The 26,344-nt window shown below is 39.7% G+C and overlaps 1 protein-coding gene and 1 long non-coding RNA gene across 2 annotated transcripts in view; one reads left to right on the top strand and one right to left on the bottom strand.

The window, feature by feature from the left end:
• Positions 1-7,204: 7,204 nt before the first annotated feature.
• Positions 7,205-7,686, bottom strand: LOC124797900. The gene is made up of 3 exons (XR_007016900.1): positions 7,633-7,686; positions 7,371-7,508; positions 7,205-7,264 (listed from the first exon to the last, which is right to left on the bottom strand). It is a non-coding gene; the product is annotated as an uncharacterized LOC124797900 (long non-coding RNA).
• A 479-nt stretch (positions 7,687-8,165) lies between these two features.
• Positions 8,166-26,344, top strand: part of LOC124798233 (mediator of RNA polymerase II transcription subunit 18) — a 53,230-nt gene continuing 35,051 nt past the window's right edge. Inside the window, exons 1-2 of the mRNA XM_047261548.1 lie at positions 8,166-8,387; positions 8,489-8,693. Of these exons, the coding sequence (XP_047117504.1) occupies positions 8,492-8,693 (202 nt within the window). The 5' untranslated portion in view covers positions 8,166-8,387; positions 8,489-8,491. The remainder of the gene's footprint in view (positions 8,388-8,488; positions 8,694-26,344) is intronic.

Raw genomic sequence — 26,344 nt, 5'->3', positions numbered from 1 at the left:
TGCGCCATTCGTTTAGATGTGTTTTGCGTTCCTTGCGTTTAAATCGTGTATTGTACTGTGTCTGTGTCCTGTGCGTTGTTTTTCGTTTGCTTGTCTCTAATTATGTGTTCAGCATTCGAGAGACTAATGAGAGAAAAGCTTACCACCATGGAATGTTTTGACACTGCATTCAATCATTTCATACGTCAATCAGTACTAGACACTAACCTTTGGTTAAGATTACATTGAGAAATCCACTTCCCCTCGTATTTCATCCCCGGTCGACGATTTTTCTTCAACAATGCCTCATATTTTTCTTTTTAAGTTTGAAATTCAATCATTCTACACATCAGTCATTACTGGACACTAAGGTACCTGTCTCTGCGGTCCGAGTGTAAAATTACGTGGAATTATGGTTCATAAAAGACTATCTTGGGATGGACATATAAATTACTTAGCTAACAAACTTGCACGAGTTCTCTTTCAGCTATATAAATTAAGAAAAAAATGTCAGCAAGAGTATGCTGCTACAATCTAATATGTACTGACAAGACCAATTGTATGAAACCAGACTAAAATGTTGATAATAAACAAATATTATTTTCGGCGTAAGCATTCAATACAACAATCACACAATCTAATCTGGTCGGGGCATAAGAAGACATCACTTTTTTACGTGGTGTTTTCAAGGCCACGTTCAGGAATATTTCTATTAATATCCAGCTCTTTTATTTTGGCGAAATACATATACGCTGCCACACTGAGCTGTTTTCAGAATCGCACGTGTCAAAACAAACCACTAGCTGACGACAGTTCAGAATCTCGAACGTTCGTAAGAGTCGATAGGTGCGTTAATCGACTAAAGCGTGTATACGTCATAATGACGTCACATCATATCCAGGTTGGGTGAACTTAGCATCCTCCCACTAGAAATCACTAGTGTCCGGCGTGCGCCATATCTGAATTTGGCAACGAACGAAGTGTCAAAACACGGATGAAAATGTTTTTCGTTCTGCGCCCTCATAAGTCTTTTTGTATTGGATGTTCTAGACATCTACACATCAACATAATGAAGTGTTTCTGATCTAGCGAGAAAAAACAGTGACAGTTCTGCTATGAAATTCCTAAATTCGAGTGTGTTTTGGAAGTTTGAGAAGCTGACCTATAAATCGTTTACTATTAATTTTATGAGTACTTATTTGCCCATATTCAAACACTATTTAAGATTCAATGGAGGTCAACAAATTACCTTACTTCCCAAAGCTTTTAACTACAGGTATAATTCGGAAAATCAAGTTTGGAAAACAGTGAAGACGTCTCTTTTTTTTTAAAAAAAAAAAAAAAAAAAAAAAAAAAAAAAGGTGACATAGTTTGCTTAGGGGTATCTTTACTGACAACAGAAATTACAATTGAACTATTAAAGTATTACTTACGTATAAACGGAAAAATTGTTATTTTTCTTTATCTGAAGTGATGCATTACCGATCTGCATATATGCTGACACTAATTGCAACATGCACTTACGAATGTGGCCCTCTCTTTGATCAGAAATGTAAATGCCATGATTTTATTAACGCCTGTACGTGGCATGGTGTATTTTAACTGAGCAATAAGGTAGAAGCACCAGTGTTTGACAGTGCTTCAGTCTTTGATACAAGACAAGAAATACATTTACATGAGACAAACATAAAGGCCAACGTTAAGGCTCCTCTTAAATGCATGACTTGCATCATTTAGAAGTTAAGTCTAGTAATAATATGATACTGAACTGATCCATGATGATGTAGAAAGTGAAGGAACTTGTTGAAAATAACATCGATCACAGCTTTTAGTTTTAAGGTTGGGGTGTCTTAAAACTGTAATTTTCCAGTCTGACACCCAAACAATGACTGGTACCATGGTTTTATTTTAAAATTGAATTCAAAACATGTCTGTGGGCAAAATTAATTACACTGTGAATTACAACATGGAATTTTATTTCTGTGAATCTTGGTTCCAGTTTATGACATGGTGTCAATCACTGGAATGACTGGTTGTCAGTATAGGGCCCAAGCAAAAAACAAACCTGAAAGCGAAAGCTGCAGAAGCTGGCCAGACAGGCACCCCAATGGCTGCTACAATCTGTGCGAGACAAGGGTGACATTATATTGCAAATTTAGTATAAAAAATTCCATATTGCCTGAATCTGTCCTATACTGACGGCACATTCTAGTCCAGTCGATTTTCTTCTCTGCAAAAGTACACTAGTCAATACCAGTGGCACAAAGGTAGTGCCAAATTACAAACTATCCGGTAACAACAGAAGTATTGCTGGACAATGTACAGTAAATAATATGTAATAACCTGAAAAATTCAGAATTGGTTTGAAGAAATAGAACAGTATTTGGAAAGAGAGTAACATTTTGAAAATAACAAATGACACAAGTAGAGTTTTCAGTTCTTATAAAAGCTCACTTAATTTTTTTTCCCCCCTGTCTCTTCTCCATTCTCAAGGGGAAAATGTAATAACATAAAAGTGCAAGAAAGTTCTGTACAATGTTGGAAATGAAAAAGAAAATCTCACTATGCTTTAACAGCATATGCTGCTGTAAAGCTTGCTCCTCCTAAGAACATGATTTCCTCCCATCTCTCTCTCCCTCCCTCCCTTCTCCATATGAAGAGTATTCCTGTAATAATAGCTAATAGCATACCAAGAACATGAGAGTGTCACAGTGGAGATATGTTTTCTGGTACAGACGTCTGATACAACTATTCCACAGCAAAACTTTCTTTCAATAGGTGTGGTAAGAGTGCACTCCCATAGGATAACAGAATATTATGTCCTCCAGGAATCACATTGGGTACACCACATTGAGCATAAACTGTACAGCAACTACAACATTTTGTGAGCAAGTAATACCAGTCAGTATCTTTAATTTTAACATAACTCTTGACTCCCATAATTACCTTCTTATATGAGTGCTTGTACTACAGGTTATTGGTAAAGCAAATACTAACTGAATAGGTCTTCGTACTTTCAATACTTAGCAGAAATTCTGAAAAAGTAAATTGTTTTATTACTGTATCAACTCTATGGTGACTTAAGAGGTACTGACTGGTTTATTTGAACATTTAATAGAAGCATTTTTACCTGCTATTGATAAAGAGCCATTCCAAGTTCTGTACTGAACAATCTCTCACTTTTTTCATGAGGTTTGTTATTCTGTATACTAATATTTCTTCTTCTAAATGGTAAATAATGCATTCAGACATGGTTGGTATTAAAGATAATTCATGAAATAAATTATATTTGAACCAGAAAATTAAAGGTTCCACATGGCACATGAAAAGTACCTTGCTACACACATGTATGTTCAGATTCCAAAATGTCTGTGAATGAGTTACAAACTTTTTTAAATAGAAATATGAAGAGCACAATACTTTGGGTCTGCAATAACTCAAATGTAAAATACTTTAGCTCCCTATGGGAAACTTTGTTCTTTACGTGACTCGTGCAACTGCTTTCACTGTTAATGGAAAACTAAATGGTTTATGTTAAAGTTAACTAGCAAAAAGTGTAACCATTGTTACAGGATTTCTGTGAAGTAAGACTCCTTAATGTTAATTCCTTCCTTTGTCATCATAACTTGATAATTTCAGGTCCGTATGGGACATATGAACTAACAAAATGAAATGCTTTTATTACTATGACCAAACAAAATCTTTTTAACATGTAGTACACACTTCAGATCAGCAAAAAGTGTAACTGTATAATTAAGGTAAATGTTGATGAAAATTAGGCATGTAACATGAAGACTGAAATTTCCTAGATTTCCAAGTGTAACTGTAATCACTGTATTCTGTACTTTGTGGTGCTACAAAGATAATTCTATATGATTATTTGCATTCCCCCCCCCCCCCTCCCCTACACAGGAACATATAATAGGAAGACCTCCTAGCAAAATAAAGACAAAATTCAGAAAATTAGGTTTTGCCTTACTCAGGCCCCATTATTCTAGAATGGTTCTAAAGTAATAAGAATGCTTACGATCAATTGGAACATTGTGTTCATTCTAGGAAGTATTACAACAAGAATTAACAGAGTAATGATTTTATTGCTCTTATGTTGCAGATTATCCACCAAACATTACTGTTTGAAACATAGGGCTACTGCGTACTCCATTAGATCACACCCATCCTGGGATTAAACTGTTTTCTTAAAGTGAAAAATTCAAGTTAACATAGTTATTGAGGGAAATATTTTCTCACACTGAAAGCCATCTGTCAAATAAGTCTCAGAACATTTTTTTCATTAATTTCACACAAATCACCTGTTTTTAATGCAAGTGCATATTTTGTAACACCAAACATCTTAAAATAAGCTTATATAATAAACAATTATAATTTTGTTACAATATCTACACAGGATGTAAAGAGTTAATTTTACTTCAATGTGATTCATCCTTTGAAGTTCATCATTACACAACAACAAACCTATGGACAAAAAAGTTTTAAAAAATCTGTCAAAATGTCACATCCATCTGCATGGAATGTCCCATTACATAATCTTTTCCAATTTGAGCACTATACATGATTAAACAATATGAGTTTATTTAACTTCTGCCTTATACTTGATTTGTTGTTTAAAATTTTCTCAGCAGACTTTTTTTCCATATGTTTTTAAGCATATGCAGGAGTACAGGGATGCAATCTTACAAACAAGTTGAGTCTGATGTAAGTCCTCAATCCCAATTTCATAATAGTAATCATGGCCAAGAGCAGGAAATGGGTAAACTACAAATTTATTTTTAACACAATGAAAAATCTTGGCCTGTATATATTTCTGTCGCCTATCCCCAGCAATCACAAACATCTGAAACAGTTTCTCTGAGTATTCTATAACAGAGTACACACAGTCACTTGTTTTAACCAGTTTTCCCCGGTTAACAAAATTTACAAATGCATTTTTATTGGCCATATTGGGAAAAGCTTGGAGAGCATCACATTCTAATGCAGATTTAACTACTGGTGGCTTCAGTATGCGAAGACAGTCTTTGCATGTACTCTGCCTTGAAAGGTGCAATGACACATACCCTGCAATATAATAGAGTATATTTTGCTTGTAAAATGAGAACTTAATCTTATCAAGAAGTGCACACCACTTTTCTACTTCATTTTCTGCAGCACTTTCATCGCTTTCTGCTACATGCTTTCTTGCATGAAAATCACAAACAGGTGGCAAACAACACACATTAAAATTTGAGCAATTCCCATTCATTGCAGTGACACTGTTACCAAAGAGCAACTTTCTCCTGGCACATTTGAACTGGTACGCATTTGGATTGTTGTTCCAACCACCTCTGGACCGAATGCAGGGGGGGGGGGGGGGGGGGAGACTATGTCGACAGATTCTAGATGTACCCTTGTCCGGTTCTCAGCTACGCTACAGACCAATTTATTTATGAAAATACAAAGTACAATCTCCAACAAATTTTACATATTCACATGTTCCTTTACCTTTGATCCAAATAAATACAGTCTCATTAACAGATATCTTACGTCTATTGCGGGTATACAAGGAAAAGGGTGAGGGTGACATATATGATGATTTGCCAAAGTCTTTATTTGCATTTTCACAAACGTTGTATGTGCGGTAGGCTATGACGTCACGGTCGACAAAGCTTTCAAGTCCAGATACATTGGGTACGCCTGTCCCACCTCGTACAACAGCAACAGTTAGCCATCCATTACCATGAGAAAATGTATCATTCAGATCAATACTGAAGTTCAGCCTACATCCACAGAAGACAGCGGGTCTTGTGACAGTTTATATGTTAGCAAATACTTCAGAGGAAATTCAACACAAAACATACTTGCCAGAGCTATGTGCCTGACTGATTGCACATTGAAAATTATCCAAAAAGCAAAAGTATTTCTTGCATGGAGCAGCAACGGAACACCTATGATTTTTCAGCTTTTTATATAATTTTCAGTGTCTCTGAAAATACCAAGCCAATAAGAATTGTTGTCAAGTCTCAGGGGGCTCTTGTACCCTTTACCTAATGGATTTCTGGAGTTCAGAATATCAAAAATTCTACTGTTGCTTTCACTTCCTTTAAAATTTAGATCACCAACCCTCATCAAAAACTCCATACTATCTGCCACACTAGAACTCAAAGTCTGTGCAGCTAATGAAACATTCATTTTTCTATTTACATAACTTAGGCTATATGTTGTCCTGATAGTTTGTTGGCAAATGTCATACCTTCTTGTTGTACCTTGTTCAATTGCTCCATGAAATGCCATCCAATAATGCCAGTTGGAGACTCAATAACAGATACTTCTGCTAGAGCGTTTCTGGCTAACTTAATCATATGACACATGTCCAAGATACAATGAACATTGTATTTTTCCACAAGGAAAGTGGCTTTTAAAATCACCCTTGGAAAAATTTAAAGTACAGCCAAGTGAACATAAAGTGCTTATATTTACCTTGCAGCCATCACATGTAACACACCAAACCCTAATGCCAGAACTGTGCAGCCTCTCTAAAGCAGATTTTATCAGTGTGGCCTGATTATTTGCCTGTACAACGCTGATAAATAAATATGCAATTGGGCATTTAAATTTGCCTTTAATAGAAACAAGCATGAAAACCAGAGCCTCAGATACCTCTATTACTTCTTTTGACTGAGGCACTTCCACACCAAAGTCCATAAAACCTGTGTATCACTTACTTCCTTGGTCCCAAACTACTTGCTTCCTAATTGCCATACTGTCTACTATTAGACATGAATCGCTGAACTGGTCCCTTACAATTGGTTCAAATCAACGAACTTAAAAACATCTTTTAAGAGGCCAGGTTCACAGTCTACACTTGCCACCCATTTGAAAATCAATGATTTATGGGGCAGAGGCATTAATTTTTGCAGGTATGCATATGCTGCTGGTGAATAAAAGTACACAGTCATCGCAAACATTTTCACATTTGTTGTGTATCTATTACCCTTTGATGAGAGAGAGTTGTTCACTAATTGCACACTAATTCCACTTGTGTTCCTTTCTGATGATTGAGGAAGTTATGTAACTTTTCAGGAAGATGCCCCTCCTCCTTCAATGAACTTATGATGTCATCCATGGAAAACACTTTCTTCTCTCTTCTTCGAAGTTTTTCACGGACGCACTTCAGTTTACGTTTTAATTCGTGCACAATGTCTGAGAAAAAATTGCAAATTACGGTCGCCTTGTCTTCCATTCCTACTTTCGACTGCATACCACAATCAATTACTGAAGAAGCAACTGCACTCTGAAATAAAGAAATAATTTCGTTATATATGATTGAAATAACTCAAGGCATGATGAAAAAATATTATAAGAAAACTTTGGGGGTGTGAAAACATCCTTATACTAACGTTTTCGACACAATTCGCAGCTTCTGCATTAGATAAATGGGTCATGCTTTCCACGCAATAATTCTCATTGACAACATTGTCCACGCAATCAGTAGCTTCTACAGTGGGCAAATCGAGCACGGATTCCATGACAGGACGCTAAAAACAAAAATTTGGACCTGTATTACAACATTGCTTAGACCTATGTAGCCCATTTGCGTCCGTACAAAATAAGTTCACAAATGTAAAAAGCACACACATAGCAAGGAAATTAATTAGCTACCTCAAATGGAGAAGCATCGTTGTCACTCACAATCCTAATAACATGTCGTCGTGGCTGTTTATTTGGTGGCATCAAATGTGTCGGAAAGTCAAAAACTTATGGCACTGCTTCGGGTTTGAGACGTTTCTTCCACGTTCCGGGGCTCACTACGTAATCCTCTTGTCGGAAATGGTTTCCGCAAAGAAAACTGTAAGACGTAGGATTAAATCATTTCCGCTTCACGGAAGTAATCCACTTCTTCAGCAGCTCTGGGTGCTTTAGAGGAAACCTGTTCAAAAACATCTAATTAGCAAACGCACTAAGTCTGTATTGTATCAGTAGTCCTATTACCTGTGAAATGGTAAGTCACCTTCCTTACTCCATCGCTTCGTAGAATTGAAAGTGGAACAAGAAATTACCATTTCCATAATCCTTAATTCCTTACACACCGTACAGACCGAGAGAAACTTCTTAGTTCTTGCCAAATTCGAATATGGCGGGCAATACAGACAACAGTAATCAGCTGGTAGAGTCATCTATCGGTAGGTCCGGTAGTTGAGCATCCCTCATTTCGCTAGCTTTAGACGCCTGTCCAGTAGTTGTGGTCTGCATATCTCTCGTGCCTAGATGTATATGTTGTCTCTTCGAGTTTATAATGTTTGACGTTGTAAACTATTCGGCTATCTGGTGTAGTTTATGTTGTGGGTTGTTATGAAAGAATGTATGTCAGATTTCTAGGTTAAAAAGAAAAATAGCATTCGTTGCCTGTTCTCTGTGTAAGTTAATTTTAACCTTTTGTGGCTATCGATTTTGTTTTTGTGCAATGCTTTCTCTCGCTCAACATTATTTCAGTAAAACTGTACTTCTTTTATTACAGAAAATGGCACAACCCCTTAGCACAGCAATGGAAAGCCTTACGGCTGCGATGAATAGCAGCATTGTTCCTAGTCAAGAGTATCTGTTACAAGGTAGCGTGCTAGATTCAGCTGTAGAAGTGTTGCTACACCGTCTCAGAGGACTTTGTGACAACGTCGACTCTGGCCCAGAACAGTTCGATGATCATGAGATGTGCTTCAGTATTCGTAAGTGAGCGTAAATTACTATTCAGTTTCGTCTCGAGTTTGAAACTCGGGAAACATTGTGAAATAGTCTTCGATAAGATTTTCATTACAGAAAACTTTACTGCTTCGAGAAACATATTACAAAGTAAATATGCGAACGCGCTTAACCCTTCGCATTTGGGAGAATGGAGAGAACATGTGGTAATAGTTTATTGACTGTTTAGCGAAAGCACACATTTGTTGACGCGTCTAGAAAAAAATAATTATATTTAGCAACAATCTTGTCACAGAAGTTCTACGTGGCTTCTACAGCAACACGTAACTTCCATGCTCACTACTGTGTATATAAATATTGTTTGCCAAGCTTCTGAAATAATTATTTGTACGCGATGAGATCATTTGAAATTCATTCGTAGCAGGTATATTCATATTACTCCATGCTGCAATACATGTTTTATTATACAGGGTGGTCAGAAATTCCCGTTACAAACTTCTAGGACATATAGAGGATAATGAGTACAGAATATTTTCAACAGGAACTCATGTCCGGATTCGTATCATTTCCATTTTACTACAGTTTCAATTCAGATGTGTACCTCGTCAACGTCAGCTTAGGGCAAGAGAAACATCTCAAGAATCCCCTGTACTGGTATGCAACAGGGTAGACATGATGACGTGTACTACGTCAAACAATCCCCAGATGTTACTTATTGTCTGCTTTACTGTGAGACTGAGTCAATACCTGTGCATCGCCAATAGAGGAAACATGGTGCAATACACATTTGCTGAATACACAGATGTGCTCCTTGTGTATGGCGATGCTGAGGAAATGGAAGAACTGTCACATTCCATCGCACAAACCGTTTGCCCAAGTTACACAAAGACTACGAGAAATGGTTACCTTCACCGTGAGGTGGCAGGACTGTGGTGCTCCACGGCGATGCTGCACTCCCGAAGTTGACACTGGCACATTACCTTGCTCCTACAAAATGATCTCTGTCTGAGTTTCAGAGTAGACATCACAATGTGTTTAGTAAGTGGATGACTGTGGTAATCACCGAACAATATGATCGATGACATTTTTTATTTACTTCTTTGAATTTACAATATCCACACTAGTCTTTCCTATACAAGCTTCATTATCTGAACATAAGCACTGCAAACTGCATCAGTTTGAGCCTGCTTACTTTAGTCAAGCCTTTGTCTCCCTCATTTTTTTAACCACCACACTTAACTCCATTACAAAATTGACAATTCCTTGCTTCCTCATGATGTGTCAAACCAACTAGTACTTGCTTTTAGTCACGTTACGCCATAAATTACTTTTCTCCTCAATTTTATTCAGTACCACTTTAATAGTTCTACCTGTCCAGCCTCAGCATTTTTCAGTTGCACCACATTTTGAGACCTCGTATTCACTTCATATCTGAACTGCTTGTTGCAGTTCACTTCTGTGCAAAGCTACAATCCAACAAATTATATATTGTCAGTTAGCTTGCTGCCCAAATAGCAAAACTCACAGACTATTTTTAGTGGCTCATTTACTGCTCTGATTTCATCAGCATCTTCTGTTTCAAGTGAATCACATTCATTAACCTGTTTTACTTTTGTTAGTGTTCATCTTATAGCAGCTTTTGAAGAACCCCCCCCCCCCCATTCTTTCCAGTTACTGATCTTCCATATCCTTTACCATCTACACTTGAATGTCGTCAGACAAACTTAAATTTTTAATTAGTTCTCTTGGAAACTCAGTTCCTACTCCAGATTTCTCTTTCATTTGCCTTACTCTTTGCTCAACGTACAAATGGAATAACATGAGTGATAGGCTACAACCATGTTTCACTGTCTTTTCCACTACTGCATTCTTTTCATATCATTTAGCTCCTATAACAGCAGTCTGGTTTCTGTACAAGTTACAGGTTACCTTTCTTTCCCTGTATTTTATCTTTGCACCTTTTCTGTTAAGTGACAATTACAGTAAACTTGGGCTTGCCTTTCTTCTGTCTGTCTTTTGAGGTAAGTCATAGGTTCACTATTGCCTCAACATGTTCCTATACTTCTCTGGAACCCAAATTGATCTTTCTCAAGTTGCTTCTACCAGTCTTTCTATTCTTGTGTAAATAATTTGCGTCAGTATTTTGGAACCATTATTAATCTTATTGTTGCTTAGTATTCACATCTGTCAGCATCTTCCTTCTTTGTTTTTGTAATTATTACTTTCTTCTTGGAGCTTTAAGGTACTTTGTGTCTCATATATCTTACGTATCAGATGGAATAGTTTTGTCACTGTACGTTCTTCCTAGGATCTCAATAATTTTGTGAGAATATTGTCTATTCCAGATGCCACATTTTACCTCAGGTCTTTCAGTGGGCTGTCAAATTCATCTCGCAGCATCATATCTCCCGTCTCTTCTTCTACTTTCTCTTCACTTGGCATAATATCATTTTAAAGTTTATTTCAATTATATAGCCCTTCTTGCATTCCTCCCTCACTTCATTTTCCCTTTCATTGCTTAGTAATCATTTACCATCTGAACTCTTGATTTAGTACTAGTCCTCTTTGTCAAGTTTTTTTTTAATTTTTGCATAGGCAGATGTAAGCTTCTGTTCCCATAGCTTCTACAGCTTTGCATTTCTCCTCTAGCCATTGCTACTTTCCCATTTTGCAAATATCCTCTCAACCTCATTTTTTAGACGTCTGTATTTCATTATACCTGCTTCGCCTAAAATTACTTACAACCTTCAGAAAATTCACACATGCATATCTTGAAACACAGTGTGAGTCAACCCATATGGTTGACAAGGAAGCAGAAACTATTAAAAAGAAAAGAAAGATATTCACAAAGAGTGCGCACATTGTTTAGGAGACATTCAGAAGTACAGAAATACTGGGGGGGGGGGGGGGGGCTGATATATAGATAGAGGCTTATTCATATAAGATGTAACACCAATATCGAAACAAGATTTTTGGCAAATGATAGTATACGGAGGGGCACATAATTTTTAAGCCTTGTATGAATTGATATATTGAAGCAATTATGATTTTTTAAATGGAATTATATACAACTTAGTGCCATTCAAAAGCTTTTGACAAGATGAGCACACTGAGACAGTGTTGGAATTGATACTGTCTGTACAAATGTTCAAAAAAACTATGGTATTTCATTGAAAGGCAAAGCACTTGAATTGGCCACGGCACTGTGATCACATGCAAATGAGGCTCTCAGGCCATGCTAAATTGTCGTGTCAAGCTTTTAGACTGTTTGCTTATCTTCACTGCTGAACTGACAGATCATTTCATGTAATTTCTTGCTCACAGACATGAACTCCAATGACTAGAAGTTAGACATGCTGAAATATTGAGTGTAAAAAAAAAAAAAAAAAAATCAGTTCAGGAAACTGATATGTGTCTGCATCCTGATCATCGATGTCAAATGTGTGAGGCTCTTGCACAAATTATTAGGACATTAGTGTGAATGGACAGCTGAACATGGAAGAAGACTGCAACTGATGGAACAAACAAAAAAGCTTTTCTGGCTATGATGCTTATCAGTCTAAATGATGCCATGAGATGTATTACCAAGGAACATAGGATTATCCAGATGATTCTCTTTAGCCAGTCACATCTTGTATCATCATACATTCCACACCTTTCATCTCAGATTACATTGAGAAGTCAAAGGATGTGATGCCGAACATTGTCTAGAATTCTGTTTGTTTGCAATGTCTGAGAGATCATGATACATTTTTGAAGCTCTAGTTCTTTGCTGATAAAGCCATGCTGGCTAACTGCAGAAATTTAAATTTGTGAACATGCTCTACTGGGCAGCAGGAAACCCAAGCTAGCTTTGCCAGGTACAACAGCAATGAGTGTTGTGGCAGTGTGGAAAATTTGAATGTGGGAACTTATTTCATCTACACTCCTGGAAATGGAAAAAAGAACACATTGACACCGGTGTGTCAGACCCACCATACTTGCTCCGGACACTGCGAGAGGGCTGTACAAGCAATGATCACACGCATGGCACAACGGACACACCAGGAACCGCGGTGTTAGCCGTCGAATGGCGCTAGCTGCGCAGCATTTGTGCACCGCCGCCGTCAGTGTCAGCCAGTTTGCCGTGGCATACGGAGCTCCATCGCAGTCTTTAACACTGGTAGCATGCCGCGACAGCGTGGACGTGAACCGTATGTGCAGTTGACGGACTTTGAGCGAGGGCGTATAGTGGGCATGCGGGAGGCCGGGTGGACGTACCGCCGAATTGCTCAACACATGGGGCGTGAGGTCTCCACAGTACATTGATGTTGTCGCCAGTGGTCGGCGGAAGGTGCACGTGCCCGTCGACCTGGGACCGGGCCGCAGCGACGCACGGATGCACGCCAAGACCGTAGGATCCTACGCAGTGCCGTAGGGGACCGCACCGCCACTTCCCAGCAAATTAGGGACACTGTTGCTCCTGGGGTATCGGCGAGGACCATTCGCAACCGTCTCCATGAAGCTGGGCTACGGTCCCGCACACCGTTAGGCCGTCTTCCGCTCACGCCCCAACATCGTGCAGCCCGCCTCCAGTGGTGTCGCGACAGGCGTGAATGGAGGGACGAATGGAGACGTGTCGTCTTCAGCGATGAGAGTCGCTTCTGCCTTGGTGCCAATGATGGTCGTATGCGTGTTTGGCGCCGTGCAGGTGAGCGCCACAATCAGGACTGCATACGACCGAGGCACACAGGGCCAACACCCGGCATTATGGTGTGGGGAGCGATCTCCTACACTGGCCGTACACCACTGGTGATCGTCGAGGGGTTACTGAATAGTGCACGGTACATCCAAACCGTCATCGAACCCATCGTTCTACCATTCCTAGACCGGCAAGGGAACTTGCTGTTCCAACAGGACAATGCACGTCCGCATGTATCCCGTGCCACCCAACGTGCTCTAGAAGGTGTAAGTCAACTACCCTGGCCAGCAAGATCTCCGGATCTGTCCCCCATTGAGCATGTTTGGGACTGGATGAAGCGTCGTCTCACGCGGTCTGCACGTCCAGCACGAACGCTGGTCCAACTGAGGCGCCAGGTGGAAATGGCATGGCAAGCCGTTCCACAGGACTACATCCAGCATCTCTACGATCGTCTCCATGGGAGAATAGCAGCCTGCATTGCTGCGAAAGGTGGATATACACTGTACTAGTGCCGACATTGTGCATGCTCTGTTGCCTGTGTCTATGTGCCTGTGGTTCTGTCAGTGTGATCATGTGATGTATCTGACCCCAGGAATGTGTCAATAAAGTTTCCCCTTCCTGGGACAATGAATTCACGGTGTTCTTATTTCAATTTCCAGGAGTGTATTTCTAGAAGAAATATCTCTGAACAAGTGCAGTATATCAACGTGATGGCTGTTTAGCTTACCCTTCCCATTGTAATGCAGTTATTGCATGAAAACTTTCCTGGCCATGGATAGGATGGATTGGTCCAGTAAAAGGGTATGCAAGGTTCCCCAACTTGACTCCTCTTGATTTCTTTCTATGGCAAGCACTCACTGATGCAGTCTGCAATGGAGTCCCAGTCATGCCTAATGAAATGTTCCAATAAATCACCACAGCATTGGCTGCCATGTGGTCCACTGATATATTATCTGTTCATCTATCTACTGAATGGCAGTTGCAGATGTGTACTGTTTGATGAGCACTTGCTTAAGTCAAGTGCAGAGATGTTTTATTGAGAAAAGCAGACTTGTTTGATGTGGCCCAACATAAATTCCTCTCCTGTACCAACCTCTTCATCTCAGAGTAGCATTTGCACCCCACATCCTCAATTATTTGTTGAATACAGACTAATCTCTGCTTTTCTCTATAGTTTTTACCCTGTACAGCTTTATCTTGTGTATTCCATTTAATTACAATTTGATGTAGTATACAGGATGAAAAGTATTTAAACCAACAAACTCTGGGAGGTTGTATGGGACATCAAGACAAATATCTTTCCCTAATGTCATTTTTTCCTATGAGGATTATTTAAACCGGTGGAGGGCGTATTACACTCTACAGTTGTTAGAGGCCATATTACGATCTTCAGTTGTTAGAGGGCGTATTACGCTCTTCTGTTGTAAGCAACTGCTGTCCACCAGTGTAGTAGTGCATTGTCTCTGTTTACTAATGGAGCAATACACCTGGAGTGAGTACACTGATATGGTTGGTGCGTACTACATTGTGCACCACAAGGGACGAGCTGCACAGCGGGTTTATCACCAGCAATATCCTAATCGCCGTATCCCGCATCATACGACCTTTGCTGCTGTGTACCAACGTCTGCATGAGACCAGGTCATTTAGCAGATTACCTGGACAGGGACGCCGTCGCACGATAAGAATGCTGCAATTTGAGGAAGCTGTCTTGCAGCATGCAGGATCCTTCAATCAGCTCTCGTGCAATTGCATGTAACACGGGGACAAATCAGACGAATGTAAGAACAATCCTTCAAGAGCAATTGTTACGTCCATTTCACTTACAGCATGTCCCCAACCTGGAACCAGTCTATTATCCACTCAGAGCACAGTTTTCGCAGTGGTACCTGGAACAGTGTGAAATGCATCCTACATTTCCATCCTCTGTGTTGTTTACCGATGAAGCAATGTTTGGGCGTGATGGAGTCTTCAACATGCATAATTCACATGTTTGGAGTGAGGATAACCCACATGCCATAGTTACTAGCGCTCATCAAGTGCGGTTCTTCGTTAATGTGTGGCTCGGTGTTGTTGGGGGCTGTTTAATTGGGCTGTATCTGCTACCTATGCCATGAAATGGCAGGCGTTATTACAATTTTCTTGCCAGAATTGCTGGAAGACATCCCGCTCCCTACAAGACAACGCATGTGGTTCCAACGTGACGGGGCGCCGGCACATTTCAGTCGTCATGTGCGTCAATTACTGGAACGACGGTTCCCAGAAACGTGGATTGGCAGAGGTGGTCCTGTACCATGGCCTGCTCGATCCCCAGATATGTCCCCTCTGGACTTTTTCGTGTGGGGAGAAATGTGCAACCTTGTTTACACAACTCCTGTTGCATCAGAAGAGGATCTGGTTGCCCAGATAGTAGCAGCAGCAGGAACAATTCAGTATACTCCTGGGGTTTTTGCCCGTGTCAGACAGAACGTGATCTGATGGTGTAACCTTTTGTTAACATGTCAGTGGAGGCATTTTTGAAAATCTACTGTAATTGAAATTGGGTTGTGTTAATGTGTTGTCTCTTGGTCATAAGAAAATGGAAAAGTGTTTGTTGGTTTAATTAATTTGCCGCTAGAGAAATCTTCCTCTACTGGTTTAAATACTCCTCATAGGAAAAAAATGACATTAGGGAAAAATATTTGTTTTGATGTCCCCTACAACCTCCCAGAGTTTATCAGTTTAAATACTTTTCACCCTGTATTTAGTGACGGTTACCTCAGAATATGTGTTTTTCCTGTAAGAGGCATTCTGGCATCTCCATGCAAAGACAGGTTAGATAATTTTTTAGCGAAGTCAGAATTTAATATAATAGTTTCTTTTTTATTACAATTAATGAATGAGTGACATCACTAATTCAGTGATGACAAATAAGGAGACACAGGATTGACTTAAATGGAAAACTGCTTGATCATAAAGCTGCTGTTTCCACAAAAGCTGCTCACTTAAACATGAGAATAAACAGACATTGGAAGTAATTTTCTTAAGCTGCTTTCGCTAAGCTAGAAGTTAGCTTATATTCCAATTTACAAAAATTATAGTTGACCCTGTAGCTGTCATATATCAAGTAGAGCCAAAAGGAAATACATTTTATCTTACAAGTGTAGTCACATCTTCTTGCTACATACAACAGAGTGCTCTTGAGGGGGGGAAAGGGGGGAGGGGAGGAGGTTGTTTACAGTGTGGTAGACAATTTCGGTCACTTTGCCTTTCACTTTTGTGGGAAGTTTCAGCACCAGCATTGAAGGGAGTGTTTGAATGCTTTCTAAATGTATATTGATATATTTTTAAAAACTATATGAGGGTGAGTCAAATGAAAACCTGAATTTTTTTTTTTAAATATTATTTATTGTGCAGAAGTGGTACAAAGCTGTATTACTTTTCAACATAATCTCCCCCACACCCAATGTAAGTCCTCTAGCACTTACAAAGTGCATTAATTCCTTTAGAAAAAAATTCTTTTGGTAGTCCACGCAACCACTCGTGCACCGCGTGGTGTACCTCTTCATCAGAACGGAACTTCTTTCCTCCAATTGCGTCTTTGAATGGTCCAAACATATGGAAATCACTTGGGGCAAGTACTAGTGAGTATGGTGGATGAGGAAGACACTCAAAATGCAGGTCTGTGATGGTTGCAACTGTTGTACGGGCAGTGTGGGGCCTTGCATTGTCATGTTGCAAAAGGACACCTGCTGACAGCAATCCACGTCGCTTTGATTTGATTGCAGGCTGCAAATGATTTTTTAGGAGAATTGTGTATGAGAAACTGGTGACAGTGGTCCCTCTAGGCATGTAATTCTCCAAAATGATGCCTTTTTCATACCAAAAGAGAGTCAATATAACCTTCCCTGCTGATGGTTCTGTTCGAAACTTCTTTGGTTTTGGTGATGAGTAATGGCGCCATTCCTTGCTTGTTCTCTTCATTTCTAGTTGGTGGAAGTGAACCCAGGTTTTGTCCCCAGTAACGATTCTTGCAAGGAAGCCATCACTTTCTCGTTCAAAGTGCCAAAGAAGTTCTTCACGAACATCAACATGTCGTTCTCTCATTTCAGGAGTCAGCTGCCGTGGCACCCATCTTGCAGCCACTTTGTGAAACTGGAGCACATCATGCACAATGTGGTGTGCTGGCCCATGACTAATCTGTAAACATGCTGCAATGTCATCCAGTGTCATCGGCAGTTTTCCTTCACTATGGCTTCAACTGCTGCAATACTCTGTGGAGTCGCAACTTGTTGTGCCTGACCTGGACGAGGAGCATCTTCCTCTGAAGTCACACCATTTGCGAACTTCCTACTCCATTCGTAGACTTGTTGCTGTGACAAACATGCATCACCATACTGAACCCTCATTCGTCGATGAATTTCAATAGGTTTCACACCTTCACTACGCAAACACCGAGTAACAGAAAGCTGTTCTTCCTTGGTGCAAGTCGCAAGTGGGGCGGCCATCTTTATACTGATACTGCAATGGTATGTGTGCATCTGCACTATGCTGCCACCTACAGGCCATTCTGCACACTGTTTGTAGCACACTTACCAACTTACAGGATAATGGCACAAAATTTCGATTTGTTATTACAAATTTAAGGTTTTCATTTGACTCGCCCTCATACTTACTACAGTGTATCAGTTCATACAAGAGTTGAGAGGGATAATATGCAAGAAAATCGTGTGTCCCATTGCACACAATCATTTTCCAGAATACTCATTTTGTTAGCAAGAACATTTCACTAGTTAAAACGGGTTGTCCATCTTGACAATCTGTCATGTTTATGGGGAAAAGATTTACTTGCACTCATCACGTACAGTAGGTCATTCTTGACGTGATGATAAGCACAAGTAGCCTATTCAACTTGGACAAAAAAGGTCAATTAGGGGAAAAATTTGTGTACTTGCAAATTTTTGTAGTGTTAGTAAGGTGTGCCATAAACTACAAAATAAAAATCCTTGCCTGTGGGGCGTGAGCATCAGGGTGGAGGGACATTTATAGGTCACTTCTATATGTTTTCCTTGAATAACTTGGAAACTTCAGCTTCTAGTTAAAATGTTTCTCAGTACAAAATTAAACTACATTAAGTATTCTACAGAAAAGGTTAATTTCATTTTTTTTTCTCTTGGGCTAATAGTTTCTGTGTTGCAGAGAAAGGGAAAATTGCAGATTATTAAGAGTGTAGTTTTAATGATGCAAAATTAATTATCATTGTTCAATGAGGTGGATGAAGAATAAATATTAAAAGTGTTTACCCGATCTAAGTGCAGTAGAACCTTTTTAAGGGATAATTGGTGTTCTGCGGGTGTGATAGGCTAGAAGGAGTGGTGGAGAATAAGAGAAGTGATAGTAAGCGGGTCGCTGGATGTGGTCATGCGCTCCCCTTCTCTGTAGGTGTGCAAAATGAAAAGTAAGCAAGTGAATACCTACTCTCTCTACCTCACTATGTCATAAGAACCAACTACAGGGTGTTTCAAAGTGCTATACTGATTCTTCTGCAGCTCACTGGCGGCACAATGCACAGACTTGTGCTGGGTGCGTTTATTTTCCTTAAAGTCCGTTAGTACTACATGGAATGCAGATATGAGTTACTAATAATACTAACACAAGAAATGCATATGGAGAGGTTCTACATAAATCTCTTCACACTATTCCATACTGCTTATAGAGAAACATTCCTAGTCATCCTGTATGGCAGTCATAGTGTTCTTCTGTGAAATGTGACTTCCCCCATCATGAATGCTGCATGCTTTTCAGACTATACATCCCACAGTTTCCTGTCCCATTCTCATGTGCAAGTAGACAATAGCTTCACTCATCTTGTGTTTATGTAGTGGAGTTATTTTCAGTTCATTAAGTGAGTAATCATATGCAGTTTTTAAGTGGGCTTTTATGAAAAATACATTTCCTGTAAAAATAGTGTAGAAGCATTTAATTAAGTCTTATATTGTTAGTGAGCTATGTAGTGTTGTTGGGAAACGGATTTGATTGGTAAATGTGGCATTTGCTTGTGTCTATCATTGACAAATAAACATGTTGCAGCCCCTTGGTGGTGAATTAATGAATGACCAAAAAGGTACACTACACATCTGTCACCAAAGACAACATAAACCTCTTCCATTCAGGAATTGCTGGCACCTGTAGACAGAGGGTGCAATGGGTGGAGCTACTTACCACAAATTGAATTAATGAATGACCGAAAAGGTACACTACACTTCTGTCACCAAAGACAATATAAACCTCTTCCATTCAGGAATTGCTGGCACCTGTAGACAGAGGGTGCAATGGGCGGAGCTAGGTGGTTGTGAATGTATGTGATGGAATGAGGCAGAGCATGAGCATGTTCAAGTCTAGAACAGTCTCTGCCATAATGCATTGCTTGACTTATGACGAAATATCTGTAGTTCCATATCACCTAGGTGACGTACTTTTGTTATGGAGGGAGCCACTAGGAGCCTGTGGGCCTCTTCAGATGTATGGAAAGCTGAGGCTGGGGTGATGCATTAGATACCTCTTATGCTGTGAAAAGTGTTCCAGATAATTATAGTGGAGACAGTTTGATGATGATGATGTTTTGTTTGTGGGGCACTCAACTGTGTGACCTTCAGAGCCCGTACAAAGTTCCAATGTTGACACAGTCCAATTAGCCACGGTCATGAATGATGATGATGGTGATGAAATGATGAGGATAACACAAACACCCAGTCCCCGGGCATAGAATATCCCAACTCGGACTGGAATCAAACCCGGGACCTGGTGATCCAGAGGCAGCAATGCTAGCGACTAGACCACAAGCTGCAGACATGGAGATAGTCAAATCAATGTTTTCTTATACGTAGGTTGGAACTTAAATAGTGGCAACACTGCTGTGGAGACACTATGCAATGGAACCTACTATTATCGCCGATAGCACACGTTGTTGACATACCTACCTTACCTCTGAGCATATGGACTCACCCGTCCCACGTCACCGGCGTGCGCACAATCAGGGGAAACACAGTCACTAGTGAGTGAGCAGTCTAAATTATGTTTTCAAAACAGGAACAATGGAGTTGGATCAAGATTGAATGTGCCAGAGGTCATACAGCACAACAGTGTCATCAAGGCCTTCAAGAGGTGTGCACGGAATCGGCATTGCTGTACAGAACAGTGGCATGATGGGTAAAAGCCTTCAATGAAGATCGGCAAACTGTGGCAGACATGCATCGGACAGGTCGTCCTAAAGTCTCTGAAGAAGTAGTGCAGGCTGTTACCATGTTAGTTGACAGTGATCGACGCCATACGATTTGTGAGCTCGCCCCTGAAACCGGATTATCATATACAACTGTGTTTCACATCCTGAAGGAACGCCTGGGCATGTAAAAAATTGCATCACGATGGGTTCCGCATGATTTGACGGAAATGCAGAAATGGGTGCATTACGATGCTGCTCAGACGCATTGAGAGCGCTTTGAGCGCGAAGGAGAGGCTGTCTTACACCATATCGTACCACTGGATGAGACATGGGCCACATTGTATGAGCTAAAAATGAAACACCAATCCAATGAATGGCATCATTATGAGTTGCCGCGAAAGTCGAAAGTGCGTCGGAGCCCAGTATGGTGAACATTATGGTGATTCTCATGTGCGACTGTGATGGTGTTATCCTAACGCATTACGTTTCTCCACGGCAGACCGTCATTACGCAGTATTACTGTTCATTTTTGGAGCATCACTTGTGACCAGCTTTACAAAAAAAGCGGTGACACTTTCTGCACAACCCACCCATCATTTTCCACGGCAATGTGCGGGTGCATACAGCGCAAGCTGTGGCTGCTCTGATCAGTCGGTGGGACTGGGAAGTACTGTACCATCCACCATACTACCCGGACTTAAGTCCTTGTGACTTTGATATGATTCTGAAGATGAAGGAACCACTTCGTGGCATTCGCTTCAGAACTGTTCCAGAGATTCGACAGGTGCTGGCAACAGGTGCTACACAATGCTGGTGACTACTTTGAAGGACAGCAACAGGTGCAAACATGTAACTCTTTTGTATTGGGTGTGAATAAATAGTTGCCACTATTTAAGTTCCAACCCTCGTACATTTTAACAGCATGTTACACATGGGGCAAGCTCCTCAGGCTTGTAGAGAATTGACAGTGTCCGAGGAATGGTCAATGTTCAGGGATATGACGGGAGCGATCATTTGAAGCTAAATACTTCTATAGGAAGTATGGACATACATCCTATTCTGAATGGCTTCTAAGATAGAACACATTTAATGTACATTATTATTTATTTTCTGTATTATTCAATACATTGTCATATTTGCACATTTACAACAGTTAGTAAACAATACAACATGCATTTTGCAAAGTATCAATTGAAAAATACATACTTTTATCACATTAACCTCTGACTCATAAATGTGTTCGTGGGACATTGGCACAAGCAGCCAGTCACTGTGGGTTTGTAGTAAGACTACATCGCACCATTTCAACAATGGGATGCTTTTCCTGCACAGGTTGTTAATTACACCTTTCAAAGAAAAATGCGAACTTGGAAGAACACCAGTTCATACAGTGTGTTGAAAACTATGGTAAACACATTACAATCAGGAATTAAATGTGCCAGAAAGTGCTGATGATATTCTTTGGCAGAAGCAGGACCACTAACATCGCGAAGCCATAAGCATACACTATACCTGCATATTCTTCATTAGTGTAGATGTGTGGCAGTTTTGCCAGCAAGTGTACAAACACAATTAAACACACCATGGACAGCCACATGCTCAACAGGCTAGATTAATGGCAGAGAGACATCATAAGCAAAGATGAGAAACAATGGGGTAGACTTGACTTAAGTAAAATGTGAGAGACATGTGTGCGCCACTAGCCCAAAAACAAATGTACATTAAATTTATTCTATCTTAGAACCATTTGGAATAGAAAATATGCCCATATGAATTTTTTTTTGCTAAAAATGACTGCTCCTATCATAGCCTTGAATATTGACCATTCCTCATGGGACACCCAGTATAAATACGAGATCAGTGAGGTAATTCTGTCTGCTCACAATACTGGTGTAATGTATCATATTATTATTACTATTACTATTATTATTTTCTTTTCTCCCTCGTTCTTTTCTGTACCATAGATAATATTGGCATAGAAACAAAACAAGTAGAGATATGCTCTTCAATTTTTTAATTTCTTTATATTCAACTGTTCGTCGCTATAAGTGGTAGCGGGCTGACATCTGAAGTGTTCCACCGCATTAATATTGTTCAGAAATGTGTATTCTAATCGAACATTAAAGAAGTGTTACAAACATTATTTGGGAGACCAAGTTTATTAAAAAACCATCTGTTCATCATTTTGCCTGTGCTGAGAATCGTGCATCAAGAGGATCGAAGCAAACAAGAGAAATTTGCGTAAGCAGAGGAGGGGCAATCGTCATAACCAACTTTGTGCACAATAGCGATAATGAGAAGTACGTAAATTTAAATGGTGAAATTTGATCTTAAATGTATTGAATATTGAACGTCTGTTGATATTAGTGCCAGTTAATATTCACTCAAGATATGTTTACTTCCCTTATTCTTTCAAAATCTCCCTTTTAATCATTTAAGCAGCAATTTTTAATCAGTTACCATTATATATTATATTTTATGCACGCCCCCTTATTTTATTGCCTCCACCCTCCACCCCCCGTCAGAGCCACTATTCATTGGCGACCGTATGAACAGATCTTTCAATTGTTGAGATAATTTTTTTTTTTTTTTTTTTTTTTTTTTTTTTTTTTTTTTTTTTTTTTTTTTTTTTGAGATAAATGATCCATTTTCTCATTACAAGAAACTAATGAGGCCTATGCTGCATTTGTTACATGTCCGTAAGATTGGAGCTATTAACAACTTGAAGCAGAAAATTAAAATTAAATGCTGCCTACAAACGAGATGCACCGGGAAAGCGGATTTCAGCTGTAAAGATAGGCAGCTGCTATGCTGTATGCATATGGCCACGCATGGCACCGTCTCTCTTGCAGTAAATAATCTCTTTTCCTTCCAATTAATATCCTTTATGGAAAGTGCATTTCTATAGGAAAGATGAAAATTTGTGTAAAGCCAACATTAAAGTGCAAAATAATTCATTCAAATTCTGTAAGACTGTATCAGAGAATATCTGGTTTGTTAATGAATACGCAAATAAATCTGCTTTAATTGAAAGGTGTCAATACAAACAAAATCTTTTTTCTTTTCAAAATTTTGTTAAACACTGTTCACAATGGAGTCAAAGGAAATGGCCTTTGTTGTAAACTCATTACAAAATGCTATATGCCAAGATATCATAAATCAGAGCTTGGCAACAGTTGAAAGTAACATGCCAACTCGTGAACTGGCTGATAGCTACCAAAACAACCACGTTGGCGTCACTTTATTAAAAAATGATGACACTGGCAATATAACTAATCATGATGTCTCTTTTATGATGATCGATGGAACATTTTGTCAGTTATCTTCAGGAAACATTTTTTTCAAATAATGGAACTGAAGCTCGCAACAGCAAAAACTCCTTTGATTATTTGCTCAGTTTCATAAAAGCAGTGTAAATACTGGGGAGCATACAGTTTGATTCAACTCATGCAACACAACAGTTTACACAGCAGTTCACAAAACATTAATAAAATATAGGGCAACAGCTTACACAGCAAAATCAGGCATTCAGCGATTTCAAGAATAGTATTAGTCAACAGTTCAGTGAAGTGAGCAAAACTATATGCACTGAGTTATTTGACGTACTATTCGGGAAGTTGTCAGAGCTTGGTAAACAACTAAAACAAGGAGTAATTACCGACAATTTCCGCAGTATAAATATGCAAAAACATACCTACAGAAATACATAAGTTGAGTCTAAGTGTGGAGTCAGAATTTGCCAAAAAATAGAGAGATAAGTTATGTGCAGATGTAAGGGAAATAACTGAAAAAGCTGAAGCTGGAATGCTGGATAAGGGCAGCACCCTTGTTGAAAAGTAGTGTCAGAGTGCAAAATTTTTTTAAATACTGTAGAAGAAGCTCTAAAGGAGAAAGAATATCAACTCCTAGCTAAAATAGACTCGGGTTTAAAGGAAGCAGAGGAAAGGTTACCAGGCAGTGTTGTCAAAACTACCGACATTCCAAAACAACCTATGACAGACGGCAAACCTATGCTTTTAGAAAAGTTGGATACCTTCACTGGTTACTCACAATACAGGGTTAGCCTGTTGAAGGAAAATAGTGGAGGTTGCACAATACACCACCACTTGTCGGCAGTTGCACCTGTCGAGCAAGCACAGTTGCCATGCGCTACGTCACAAGCAAACATAAACACGCCTGTCACTGACAGCGCGGCGTGTTTATGAACATTACTTGCAGATGATGGATTACTTAGGCATCAACAATTCCCGATATTTGCTTCTGATGGGAAAAGAACACACCCTATGGTCTGTATCAGAGCACTTTGAAATGTTTTAACTCTTACCTGGACTGAAGCCGAGAAAATTAGATTTGTTGGTGGATACACACAGGGTGACATTCTGCTATGGGCTACAGACATGGGGGATCGTTGCCACTATTATGAACTGTTAGAGAGAGCATTTCTGGATACGTATTGGTCTGAGGCCATACAAAAGATGCTCAGACATGAAGTATTGAACCCAGCTCCATTCAATAGCAAGTATGGAAGCTTAAGGGGCTATTTTGAAAAATATTTGAATAAAAACAGATACTGGATGAACCCGATACCTCAAGTAGATGTGCTGAAAATTTTAAAGAGCCATCTTCCTGCCCACATTAGAGAAAAACTCATTACCATCCCAGAACACAACACCGAATACTTTCTATCTGTACTGGACTCAATAGATTTAATATACAAAGAGAGACCAGTACAACCCAAGCCTGTTAATATGCCGATAGCGACACTGGGATTTACGGGCCAACAAGTAAATAACAGATTCTTAGTACAAAATGGATGGCAACCCCACACAGACCTATGATGATAATGGTAGCGGTAATCACAAAGGCAATGGAGAAAGCTGTAAATACAAAGATGGATATAAAAGAAATGGGCAAAGATTTAGCAAAAACAACTACAACGAGCATATTGGCAGCCTGTACAATATTTACAGACACAAGCTACTGGCAATAATCAGCCGATCACGTTGCAAACACAAAACAATAACAGACAACCGAATAACCCACAGACAGAATTCGGCCAGCAAAGTAACTCGCATATGCCGAACACGCAGAGGCAAAGAGAATTTCAGTTGAGAGACTCTCAGGACACTAGCTGGCGTAATCAATCACCAACAGTCCACATAGTGGAAGTTACGCCTAACCCAGAGACTGATGCCACTGTGATGCCAGAAAACTTGAACCAGCCACGGTGGGCCCCCATTCTGTGACCTTGGAGGGGAGTGGTGGCATGAGCTTGATCAACACTTGCTTTATCAGATACGATCAAGGTAGGCATACCCTCTAAGTTGTACATATGCATAATAATATTAGATTTAGAATGCTGTAAAACCCATTCCAGATTTGTGTTGTTAGTTGATAAGGAAAATTTTTGTTTGTTTTTTCTTATATGTTAGATGTGTAAATAATTAGGTAAGTGGATGTAACAAGGAAGAATTTTACTTTTATGTGTCTAGATACAATGATACTTTGAACACAGCACTTTGCCTTGCGCGTAGCCCAGTTGTAAATGAATAAACAAACTTGTGAAACGCACGGTAGCATGCAATGCACTACACAGCTAGCTGTGACATTAGTGGTAACAGAGCGACACAGCGCATGTGCATTGGGGAGAAAGCTAGTCAACCAACCGCAAGTGTGTGTGTGCCAGACAGACGCAGCTGTAAGTGTCTGAGCGCACAAAACAAACCAAACCAACCCTATGAGCTACAGCCTGCGCCAGCATTTTTAAAGGCTGTTGCATAAAAAGGGAAATAGAAA

Source organism: Schistocerca piceifrons, chromosome 5 (genome assembly GCF_021461385.2).
Source record: "Schistocerca piceifrons isolate TAMUIC-IGC-003096 chromosome 5, iqSchPice1.1, whole genome shotgun sequence".
Classification (NCBI taxonomy): Eukaryota; Metazoa; Arthropoda; class Insecta; order Orthoptera; family Acrididae; genus Schistocerca; species Schistocerca piceifrons.
This window is presented reverse-complemented; position numbering and strand designations above follow the sequence as displayed.